The 12963-nt window shown below is 35.1% G+C and overlaps 1 protein-coding gene across 1 annotated transcript; it reads right to left on the reverse strand.

The window, feature by feature from the left end:
• Positions 1-235: 235 nt before the first annotated feature.
• On the reverse strand, positions 236-6083 carry LOC122315836 (ETO1-like protein 1). Its single transcript, XM_043132059.1, has 5 exons — positions 5049-6083; positions 3218-4930; positions 2597-2888; positions 1252-1561; positions 236-686 (listed from the first exon to the last, which is right to left on the reverse strand). Exons 1-5 carry the CDS (start codon positions 5174-5176, stop codon positions 466-468), a joined length of 2664 nt encoding a protein of 887 aa, XP_042987993.1. The 5' UTR covers positions 5177-6083; the 3' UTR covers positions 236-465.
• Between the last annotated feature and the right edge of the window lie 6880 nt (positions 6084-12963).

Genomic DNA, 12963 nt, shown 5'->3' on the forward strand with positions numbered 1-12963 from the left:
ACAAGTTTTTGTTTCTGTCTTTATTTTTGGTTTTGGTTTTTGGTTTTTTTTTTTTTTTTAATTTATTTTTATATAGATTTCTCCCCCTTTTTTTTTTCAAATGGAGATCAATATCTGAGGTCTACACAAATCATTTTCGTTTGTAACAAAAAGAGACTATTGTCATTGTAATATTCATTCAGATTATAATAAAAATTGCTGCTTAGTGGGAGTGCTGATTTCCTCGAAAAATCAGTTTGAGTCAGTATAAAATTCCCCTTTCCTTCCTTCTCCTTTCCTATTTATTTCTTTCCAAACAGAATTCTACAATCACCAGTACAGAAAAGCAAGCTTGTGGCATAGCCTATGAGCACTAGGAACTCAAAGGAAAATAAGTACACATTACCAAGAATATCAGAAGATAAATTACAAAATTTGAATTTCTTTTTTCATTTTACAATTTTCTTTCATTTTTTTCCCCTAAATTCAAGGTTCATGGCTGTTTACACGGCTGTGAAGCTCCAACATTTCTTGATGGTTGGGGTCTACAGAGAGTGCGGCTCGACAATCCCGGAGTGCGCCCAAAACATCACCGACGTTCTCACGGAATGCTGCCCGCAGGTGTAGAAGGTGAAGGTCTGCTTTGAATGCTATGGCTCTTGATAATTCAGCAATGGCTTCTTTTTCCTTGTGGCTGTCCATTAATACTGCGTTCCAACCAAAACAACAATATGAACTCCCATAACAGCTGAACGAAAAGATGAATAAAAAAAAAAAAAAATAGCAGCACAAACAACACAGCACCCAAATTTAAAGGCTATAATTAGTACTGAATGTGACTTGACAGTAAATTTGAACCCAAAAAATATGCAGGCACAACTTGATAGGACTAAAAGGTGACAAAAGAAGTAATTCCACTATAAAACTAAAGGTGGTCCCATTCCCCACTTTTATTTTATTTGCAAAGAATTTTGCAAATTTGAATTTGAAAAAAAAAGGTTCCCTTTTACTTTCAAAAGCCCGGGTGATAGTGTAACATGATCTTAAATCACCTGAAGAATGGCACTACAATGAAAAGACAATTTTTTAGCCAGGTCGATTTCTGCGCACGAGTGAATGCAATTTCTTCCACTCAACTATACACTAGTAACATTTAATTTGTGTGGTTGTTGTTTTCATCATCACCATCTACTAGAGATAGACCTTACAGAAATTTTTCACATTATTGAATTCATGGAGGTATGAGTGATTAAGAAGGGAGGGAAATCTAACCTGCAGCTCGATATTTGTAAGGGTATACCCGAAGCGGATCTAGTTGGGTGACCATCTCCAGATCTGCCTTTGTGAATTCACGATTGCAGTACTCAGACCTCTTCTCATAGGCAGATGCACTGTTCTGGGCCTTCTCAATCACTTTCGTCATTTCCTCATATGCAGCAGCCTTATCATTTCTGAGAAAATGAACCCGAGCAAGGCCCTGGTGGGCCCGGGTGTGCCGGATATTAAGAGCATTAATGTAACAATCAGCTGCCAAGTCTAACTTCCCACAGTCAACATAAACACTTCCTAGATTGTTCAATGCCTGCAAATGGAAATTTTAGGATTCACATAAATATCAGAAGATGCCTCGAGATCCAAAGTGTTTAAAATGTAACATCATGCCAGAAATATGCAAAATTCCAGTGTATCCTACTTACTGAACTCATGACCTCTAAAGTGTTTCATGCCATCAACCCATAGAGAAGATCCTTTTTACACCAAAAAGCTTGGACCCCATTGAATTTTTGTCAACTTCATTGATCCAGTGGCAGGATGCCCAGAAACTTCTAGTAGTTTCAAATGATTACTCAGAAATATTAGTATGAACTCTCATGTACTTCTAAAATAATACCAAAGAAGTTGGAGGCCTATGCTTATAGTGCCCAAATAGGCCACAATTTTTATTTATTTATTTATTTATTTTTATTTTTTTATTTTTAATCCTTTGATCAGTATAGTTCACAAATAGGCCCATTAGGGCCGTTACAGGAACACTTTTGTTTTTGGGATAAGTAATAATCCCAAGACAATCTTATCCAGAATAGTTAAATATTCGGTGAAAAGGATATACCTCTCATGGCTCCTTTTAGTCTTAAGGATTTTGAAATTAAGGTCAGCCAGGTATGAAAAAGATCATATGTGCTAAAAGCTTCGACACTAAAATTCTTCATCCAATTGGTGTGCTCTGGAATAGTAAGTCAAATTTCTATATTCATTTTCCTTTTTGCTTGTTATTTACAGTGACTTGAATAGAGCATAAAATCGAAAAAAATCAAAGTATTTTCGGTCAATTAAAGGAATTCAAAATGCCACTTGCATAGGATAAATATATTTTGAGAAACCCAAGACTAAAAAAGTTAATAGTACAGCTTTTGTATTAAAACTTCTTCAAGCTTATTCTATGCAATTAATAGGCTCAAATAAATGCATTGAGAACATATAGAATATCACTACAATGAATTCTAAAATGATAGTGTTAGAAATGAATCACAATACCAAACAAACATTTGTTGCCAACCCTAAAGCAAATTTGTAAGAAAATTTGTAATCAAAATGTGGGGGTAATAGACAACCATACCTGACCTTTCCGCAGCCTGTCTGACGGACACTTCAAGGCATCTTCAAGAAGTGAAACAACAGTTGATGAACAAGACGGATCCTGGCTGGAGTCGGCCAATGCATAGGCTTTCAGGAAGAAGGCCTCAAAAGATCTCTTGATTTTGATTGACTCCTCTGCTTTTTGAAGCCCTTCCTCACAATGACCAGTATCATATAAGATCCACCCCTCATAAACCAGTCGCTCATGTTCACTGGAAGCAAATTGGCGAGCTAATTGTAGACTTCGCATCGCTGCCTCAGGACAGTTCAACCTGATCAAGCAAACGTGTGAAAAATCTATAACTCCTACGTAAAAAGGACTCATTCTACAGCCTTAGGCAGAGAACAGAGCCAAATTCTGGACTTTACAGAACTGGAAATGATTCAGACAAGGAGACAAGATATTCAGATTCCATACAGAACACTATATGAAAAATTACTCATCCTTTTTTTTTTTTTTTAAAGCATGTATAAATCACAAATGACCAAATTATGCAAGCAAAAACATGGGTTAGTTGATGAAAACATAAGTGTGACACTAATCCTTTGCTTCAGGGATAATTTTACTACAGTGCCTTAAAAGATCCAAAGGAGCACACACCTCAGGAGAAGCAAAGACTGTCTGAAGTACAGAACCCCTTTTGCTGCATCAGATTCAAGCATCTGATAAATAACAGACAGAGACCCTATATCATCAACTGAAGACCACCGATCATACAATTGCAGCCAACAGTCTGCTGCTGTCCAATAATCTACATGCTCATGCACAAGAGTACGGAGCTGAGATGCTGCTGCCCGTCCTTCAAACATCCTATAATCAGGGGAGAGTGTGAGAATTGCCTGAACATCACAAAGGGCTGACTGGTAATCCTCAAGTGCTAGATATAAACAAAACCGAAGTTCCAAACATTCTAGTGCAAGTTTAAACCCAAGAATGCGATTGATCTCTGCAAGTGCAGCTTGAACATTCTGAGTTCTCATTAAGGAGGCAGCCCGATACATGTAGGGGTAAGTAAGAGTAGGGTCCAACTCAGTGGCTTTCTCAAGATCCTCCCAACACTTATCGCCTTCACAGTACAATGACCTCTCCTGGTGCATCCATCCAAGTGGGGTAACAGTGGAAATTACAGAGCTGAGCTTCTCATAAGCCCAAAGGTTATGGCCCTTGATGTAACCAATTCTAGCCAAAGCTGAAACAGAATATATATGGCCAGCATTCAAAGATGCCTCAAAAAGATGTTTGGCTTCTTCATATTCTTTCCTAAAGAGCCTCACACATCCTAACTGATGAAATGCCATCAGTCTCTGCCTGTCTGTTTCGGCAAATTCAATCAATCGTTCCAGGAAACAAACTGTTTTATAAGCCTGGGGATCAAGGTTTATTGCAACTTCACTTAATAAACAGTACAGGGAAAATGAAGCTGGCCCAACCATGATTGATATTTGTTGTCTACTAGTTTGGATAAATATTTCCACTACTCGATCGTCATTCAAACAATCAGGAAGATCACGCAAAAAAACTTGCAGACATGAGGCAGCTAAAATTGGCGTGTTCTCTTCAAGTGCATATTCTATGAGTTCCACTGCATCTTCTCTAGCAGAAACCAGAGATGCAAGTTTCCTATCGCAAGCATCTTTGAGCCTTTCACAACAAAACTTGTTTGCAAAAACTAATATTTCCAGCAGGAGATTTGTGGGAACCTCACCTAAACTACCTTTCATGCTAAACTCCTTCACTGCCCTCATACCTGACGGAGAGATATTGTTTTCAGAGAGATCAATTTCCTCACAAAGTGATTCTGTGAAACACCCGTTTAGCATAGCATTAAATGGAGCTGAAAGGCCAGAAATTTTTTTCCTATCACAAAATATTTTCTCATCTCCAATTCTAAAACTAACGTTTCTTAAAACTTGGTTCCCATACATCAGAACACTCACATGGGAATTAACATTTACATCAAGAGGAAGCTGAGATGCTACATCTACAGGTCCAAACTCCTGGGCACATTTACCACAGGTTCCAAGCAAGTCAGATATAAGCTCTTCCCCTTGTTTCTCATACTTCATCCATGCCCCAAACACGAGCTTCTCATGAAGGGTGCTAGCCTTCTGCCAAGCTGCACGGAGGCTTCTCCGCATCAATTTGAGCTCCCCTAGGCCCCTAAACACCTGAAACTGTAACAAATAGAGGCTCGACCTCTCTTGTGAAGGACATGACTCAAGTTCTTCATGAATTTGAGCTAAAACTTCTACGTAATCAGCAGGTTTAAAGAATGGTAGTATCGGAGGCTCAGGGACCTTGATTAGAGATTCTCTAAAAAGATTTCAATCCCCAAGAAACAAAAAACACAAAACCAAAAATATTTTAATTCAATGAATTAGGAGAAATAAATTAAGAAGCTGAAAATGAAAAAACAGAGAAGAAAACTTACATGGATGAAGAAGAAGGCTGAGATGAAAGTTTGGAAAGTTTTCCTCTTTCAACTTGGAGCCAAGACTGTGGATTGAAAGCATTGAGCTGTGTTTCTTTACAGGACTCGGAGGGGAAAAATGTCCTCATGGAGCATAAGAGACGAAACAACTCCCAGATCTCCACAACAGGCAGATGGGTCTCTCTCCACTCAACTCAAACACAATAAAAGTTGGAAACGGTAAAAAGAAAAAAAAAAAAAAAAGTTCTCCTAATCACAATAAATACCGTTGGCAGAGACAAATTCCAATCCCACCAAGGAAACTGGAAAAAAGAAGAAGCTAAAGATAAAACAAACAGTCACAATCCCTGTATTGATTACGTCCAATTTATCAGAAACCGCCCGGAATTCAAACAAAAATACTTTTGGGTTCCTTTCATTCACCAAAAGAACAAAAATCAAGCTTTGTTTCTTACTTGCCAATCACAATCATACGAAATTATGTGGATTCTACTATACAAAAAATGATAAATCAGAACCTCTTTTTTTTTTGGCCTCTAGTTTACGACATAATAAAATATCCTTAGTCTCTTCAGCATAGAAAAGCAATAAAACCAGAAAAGATCAAATACCCGGAAATGTTTCCGTAAGATCTCTACCAGAAAAATGACCAAACCCACATTTTAGCCCACACAACTCCTCCATAAAACGCCAAACAACCAATACCAAACAAAACAAAGCAGAGAGAGAGGAGAAAGAGACCACTTCACTTTGTGGCTTGGATTTGCAGACCCCGATCAGAGAATAGGAGACGAGCGCTTCAGAGGCTATAGATCAGACAGAGTGAGTGGAACCCGAACGAAAAATTCAGACTTTAACTTTGTCTCCCACTTTCTTGTTTGGTAAAAGGGAAAGTTTCTTTATTTTCCTCTTTTTTCCACTTTCCAGCGACTCTTTTCGGGGGAAGCAGTGCAGAACTTCAGCGGAAAATGTTGGCAAAAACTAGGAATGTTTTTGGGTTAGCTTTAACCGTATCGCTGGAAACGAATTCTAATAACGGTACTCATGGAAAATGCTGGCACGAGGTTTGAACGTTCATATTTTAATTTTTTTAATAATTAAAAAAGTAATTTTTAGAATGTTGATATATTTTTTTATCTTTTAAAATTATTTAAATATGTTAATAAATATAAAAAAAATTAAGATAGGAAATTTGTTAAATATCATTTTTTTTTTTTTTGAATAATTGTTAAATATCTTTCTTACTCTATTAATAAGTTTGTTTTATTATACGTTGGTCAAAGGTGGGCGTGCGCATTAGTCTGACTCTAATATAGTTAGAATATCTTCCTTCGAATTTGGTATCTTATTGTTCGAACACTGGCTCGAACTCCACTAAAAATAAGAACGACTGAACTCGACTTTGAACTTAATTAAACGATTTTAATCTTTTAACTATTCAACCAAATACTCTCTTTTTGAGAAAAGTTTCAAACCGGATTTGGTGCGAAAGGTTATTTTACACCTTTCATTAAAAAAACTGACACGTAAGTGGTCTACGTTTATTTATAGTGAAACTTTTTGCTCTCTATTTTTTCCTAAAGCCACTCTGATGTCTCCCTTTCTCCACCCCAGCTCTCATCTCCCTTACCATCAATCATCTCTCTCTCATCTCAAACCGTCACCTCCCTTTCTATACTAGATTTTATTCCAAACATTTGATCTCCCAATTTCTTCTTTCTTGACGGAGCTTGAAGTGTAAAAATAAAGGAAAACTTTCTTGCTAATCAATCTTTCAGGACCCCTTCTCCATAGAGCTGCTTTAAGATTATCTATGGAGAACACCAGCTAGTGAACTCATAAAAATTAATTGTATTTGTAAGGGTTCTATGACTGTTTATACAGAATCAAAATTTAACAGAAAATCTTAATTATTGAGAAGATCTTAACCCAAATAACCCTTTTTCTAACTAAATAACATTTCAAATCCTAACAACCAATACTATAATAATATATTACGTAAACTGCTTCACCCAATAACGAACTTGTTAGAGAACTTTTTTCTACTTAGCTTTCAAATAGAGATGAAGACTTGGACAAACACTGAACAAGTCTCTGTCAGTAAAATACGTTCTGGTTACACTTGATGAATAAGAAGAACGTAAGCAATAAGAACGTTCTGGTTACACTTGATGAATAAGAAGAACGTGAAGAGATGGAAAGCTTTTACTTGCTTAGCCTTGGGCGATAAGGCTGGAGGTACGAATAGAGAAACAAAGATGACTTTTTATAGATGCAAATGTCTGAGATAATCAAAGCTATTCAACAAATCCCTCCTAATTCCTCTCTGGCTCCGGGTTTTTGTGTGTTTGCCCTTCTAAGGAGGGAGAGAGAGAGAGAGGAGAGAGAATCTCACCTTCGTTGAGGGGGGAGAGAGAGAGAGAGAGAGGAGGAAGAGAGAGATGGGGAGAATTGCATTACATTTGTTTATGTGTATCCGGTTTTATCATTCACTTCTTATATTGCTTACGTGTCACTCTTCTATTCAAGGGTGTAAATTCCATATGCACAGGGCGTCCGTTCTCTAGCGCCTCTCATAGTTTTTAGGTCTCTACAAAAATTAAAAAATTTGATTCAAATTTTGAGCTCTAATAAAACAGAATCGGAGTATGAGTGTTATTTATTTATTTATTTTTTTGCATTTAAAATCGGAGTCGAGGTTGTATTCGGATTTATTATTTGACTGACTTCGATATTACCTTCAACTTTGAATCTAACTTTGACCTCTGACTTCGAATATATCCTTAACCTTCGACTCTGACTTCAATTTTGACCTCCAACTATGCCTTTAATAAAAATAGGTATTATTTATATATTGATTATATATATTTATATAAAAAGTCTAAAACTTATATAGTTAAATTCAAGAAGATTAATAAACTAATAATCAATGCGACAATTATTAATGAATAATATTAATAGACTAATAATCAATTATATGTACATTATACATATCATATTATCACTATGATACTATTACATATATTAGAGTAGATGAAACTTGACTAACTAAAGTGAGCCATGTACCATGTATAATGTATATATTGTAAGACTATAAATTTGTTATCTAGTTTCTAATATAGTAGTATGTAACTAGATTATAATATAATATTTGGCTCCCATTTGAGTGGCTGGTTGTATTTTCTATTTGTAATTTACTCATTAGTGAATGATTGGATGATGGACATTGCCATTAGACCATGATGGCTCATAGTTACTCTTACTTGTAAGTTGTTATTTATGGTGTTGGGTGTTAGCTTAGGCCTTAGCTAGATGGTTGAATAATCATTTTATTGTTTTTAATTGATTTGGGAATTTGAAACTCTAATATAAATTTATGAATGGTAGTATATCAAGAATAACCTAAAGAACCTGCTGAATATTTTTAAACTCTTTAAGTTTTTATTTTTATTTTTCAGGCTTGCATAGCATATGAAATATTTAGAATTATATATTTTTACATATCTAAAATCTGTTTTTTTATTTTTATTTTTATTTTTATTTTTGCATAATTTTTTCATTGAACTTGAAACTGAAAGCTTACAAAAGAGTCTATTATATGTAATGTCTTTATTTAAAAAGAGGCTAAACATGAAACTAAACATAAAAAGAGCCCAAATTCCACTATGCTCTAACTTACAAATCGGAGTTGGATCAGAGCTTATATAAGTCGGAATCGGAGTTTAGATTCAAAAGTCAGATTTCTTCGATATCGACTTTGACTCAATCAATACTCGATCCTAATAGTTTTGATTACAAAATTCTTATAATATATATATCTTTTTAAAAAATAAATTAACTTATAGTTTTACATTAAAATAATACTATATAAGATAAATGTAATAAAGTAAAACATTTAATATATATAGATAATGTAATAAATCAAAAGTTGTAATTATATAATACACTATTTTTTAAATATAAGTTATGGATATGTTATAGCATACGTTATTTTTATAGACACTAAAATATTAACTTTTACATAGAAAATCAATAATAAAAGCCTAATATTTTGCCTTCATGCGTCTAATGAGTGAGGTTGAACAGTAAGCAGTAATATGATAATGTACGAAGTTATTTTTCTTTATTCTTTAAAGAGATAATACTTCTAACAACTTTCATCTATCATATTAAATAATTGAGAAAACAATAATTTTCAAATTGCATAATAATACGAGAGTTTATGATATAAGTAAATGGTTATAATTTTTAAGTTATTGTACATATACCATCTGGTTGATTTAAATGAACCGAATATATAAATGTTGAAGTTAGTTGCTCACGATATACTTTGTAGGTTCGCAGTCCTAGGCTCACTACAAGGAAAGCCTCTTTTTACATTGAATAAATTTGTTGCAAATGATTTAAAATGTGTCACAAATACATTTTAGCGACACTTAAATATCGTTGCATGAGGGACGGTAATACTACGTCTCAAAGCTATCTTTCACGTCACTATGAAATATTGTTGTAAAAAATTAATCTTTGCGACACTAAAAAGAGACATTAACAACGCAAAAACAAATTCCAATGGTCAGGAAAGTCCTTGCTTTTGACCAATTTCAATCGTCACAAAATATCAATATAACGCCGCAAATGAATAAACAATTCGTGGCACATGCATTTCATTGCTTCACCCAATTTCGGCGCCGCAGCAAAGAATCTTCTTGCTTCATAATTAAGTGTCACAAATACTAGTTAATTTATCATCATATAAGCTTATTTATTTGTGTCGATAATTATAGCGTTACAAATACTTTGGATGCTAGTTGTGCAAATACCATTTTCAGAAATCACCACAAAATGACGCAAATAATTTTATGCAACAATTATATCGCAACAAATAATATGTTCTGTCGTGAAGGTCGCACAAACTTGTTTTGGTCTCAAATATTATTTGCGTCAATTAAGAGTGACGTAAATAAGTATTTGTGATGAGGAAAGTTATTTCCAACGAACAGATATCGCTGGAAAAGTATGTAACCAAATTAAAAAAAAAAAAATTAGTATTGAAAAAAATACATAAAAACAATATACATCTTATATTATATTACAATCTATGTCTCAATTACACAAAGTACTTGCTTTATGTTCGAAGTAATTACATTATATTACAATCCATAAAAGCAATTATATGCATTAGACTACAATCCCTAAAGCAATTACATTATATTCTAAGTGTGCTACTTTAGACTTCTCAAGGCACATTAAAGTACAAAACCTATAAACATGTATTATCAAGTACAACATACTAGTAGAAATCTTTGTATCGGTTCCTGCAAAAATATTCGATGTCACCCTCAAATCATTATAAGATAAAAATTCTAAAGATATCAGAGTAAATGAAAGGGGAAAAGCAAAAAGCATGTGCATGAAATGTTCATCTAAACTCAGGATGCATAAAACACCTGATAGCATAAATATGTAAGCAGTTAGTAGCAATGTGTATTTTGAAGACTACAAAATTTGGATACCCTTTCTGTATTTGTTAATATAATTCTAGGATAGAGTTTATCCCTACCCTCTTGCTAACAAGTTTAGATTGAAAATAGAATAAACTAGCACAAAATTTTGTCCTCTTAATGGGAACACTGACCAAAGGTAATTCACTGCTGCTTCATTTGGCTTTCTATACTTCCAAATGACTCCAGATTAGCCATTTCAGGTTTTAGAGAAAATATAAGGCAAGAAAAAAAGGTTAAGAAAATTAAGAAAGGCTAAACTTGAAAGTTGGGAGTGAATAGATCTTAATCATGTCTTGCAAACTTTACCTTCATAGCCGTAGAAAGTAACCTTCAGTGATGAAGGTATTCAAAGGGAAATAATCTTGGTAGCAACCACTGTTTGGCAGCAGCCATTGCACACTATACGTGGCATATCGGGTTCACTAAGTGAACCGGTTCCTAGCCTCAAAGGCCCCCTCACCTCGCCCATTCTCTGCCCCCTTAGACCCCATAGTGAAAAGTGAAATCCTCGATCCCCTTCAGGCGCGATGCAGAAATCTCCCCCCTCCCTTCCTCCCATGAAGTTTTGAAATCTCCCCCTTCCCTGCAAGCCCTCATTCGTTACCTCCCAAAGTCCTTGCTTGTTACCTTCATCAATTCACTGTGCTTCATCTCCCCTCCACACCATGATTTGAAAAAAAAAACCCCAATAATCTACGGTGAAATAGATAATGGATCGACAAATTACCCATTAATGTTCTTCAAAATTTTCTTCTAATACCTCATTTTTTCTTTGTGATTCTAGGGTTACACCATACATGTTTGCTTCTCTACGATTTTGATGTTGGTAAGCCCTCATTCTTCTTCTCTGTTATGGTTTCACTCACACACTCAGATTCTCACCAATGACGCACACACACTTCGATTTTGCACTAAAGCTTTTCCACAAAAAGTAATTCCTCCCCCTTCCTCTGTCATTTCTTCTATGTGATGATCTGCAATTTCGACTATATAGGGTTAGTATATAGTATGATATTTATTATTTGATGTACTAAAAGTGCAATCTAATGATTTTAAATTTGCATATTTAAGTAAATGAATCAGATTGAAGCATGCTAGAGTCTAAATTATAACCCAAAAAATAGTTACTTTTCATAGAAACCCTGCAGTTTGTTTTGAATCTCTTGCTAGCTTTCAGGCTCATAAACCTTACAAATTCTAAAATCATTGCAGCCATGTTGGCAGGCATTACTGCAGTATTGGTAGGTCTTGCAGATGTGTTTTCTTCCTTGTTCCCCATCAAACTCTATACCAAGATGCCCATTCAGAGAGAAAAATCAACATCATATTAAGGATACATGAACCATCTTGATATATTTAAGCACAAGAGGGAAAAATATATAGAAAATATACAAATGTTCCTCTTGATATATTTAAGCACAAGAAGAAAAATCAGCAAATAAGTATACAAAAAATACCCATGAACCATCTTGATATATTTAAGAAGATCTATGTACAGAAGTGGAATTTTGGAATTTAAAATTCTGTTTTTATATAAGCTTCTAATTCCAGTATCCTGAAAAGAAGTATCCAAGCCATTAGAAGTACATTAATTAAACACTATCCAAGCCAAGCCATTGGAAGTACATCGATAAAATGTGCCATGAGGCAATTATGTAACATATAGTAAGTGCATCAATACGCCAAAAGAGCTTCAGTGCAGATTTAGGATTAAATCAGCGAGAAGAGCATTCTACAATCAACTAAGTGGTCTACATTCAAACCAAAGTAATTCATTAAAAAAAAAAGACTCACACCAAAGTTTGTGAACAGAGTATGCATCCCGTTGTCTTGCAGCGGGTTAGGCTTAAGAAACTTGAGAACCTTCAACAAGGCACTCCTCGGTAAATGGTTATGGCGCTTTCACCTTGAGGATGACTCTCTCTGGAGAAATATTCTAGAGGTCAAATATGGGAGTCTACGAGGAGGTTAGTGTTCTAATGAAGTTAGACGGCCTCATGGCATGGGAGTTTGGAAACTTATCCGGAAGGGATGGGATGATTTGCTCGGCAACTGTAGGTTTGAGGTGGGAAGGGGCACGCAGATCAAATTTTGGCATGATATTTGGTGTGAGGATGTGGCCTTGAAAAACGCTTTCCCCTCTCTTTATAGGATTGTGCTGGATCAAGGCTCTTCCATGGCGGATAATATGTGCAACAATTCTGATTCCATTATTTGGCTTGTAAGATTCACTAGAGCTGTATAGGATTCAGAATTGGGAGACATTACTAATTTTTACAGGATGCTATATGTGCTGAAGCCAAGGGTAGAAATGGAGGACATACTCTGGACCTGCACAGGAAACAAGAAATTTTTAGTTTGTTCATATCACAAAGCCTTGTCGATCCACTCCTCCATTGACTTCCCTTGGA

The sequence above is a fragment of the Carya illinoinensis genome, chromosome 7 (assembly GCF_018687715.1).
Source record: "Carya illinoinensis cultivar Pawnee chromosome 7, C.illinoinensisPawnee_v1, whole genome shotgun sequence".
Taxonomy (NCBI): Eukaryota; Viridiplantae; Streptophyta; class Magnoliopsida; order Fagales; family Juglandaceae; genus Carya; species Carya illinoinensis.

Bases quoted from the DNA above. Each gene is read 5' to 3' on its own strand.
- LOC122315836 (XM_043132059.1), bottom strand. From the start codon at position 5,176: ATGAGGACATTTTTCCCCTCCGAGTCCTGTAAAGAAACACAGCTCAAT. The intron at 2,889-3,217 runs GTGTGTGCTCCT...TTGCTTGATCAG, and splicing joins CAGTCTTTGCTTCTCCTGAG to GTTGAACTGTCCTGAGGCAG. The intron at 687-1,251 runs GTTAGATTTCCC...GTTGGAACGCAG, and splicing joins TTACAAATATCGAGCTGCAG to TATTAATGGACAGCCACAAG.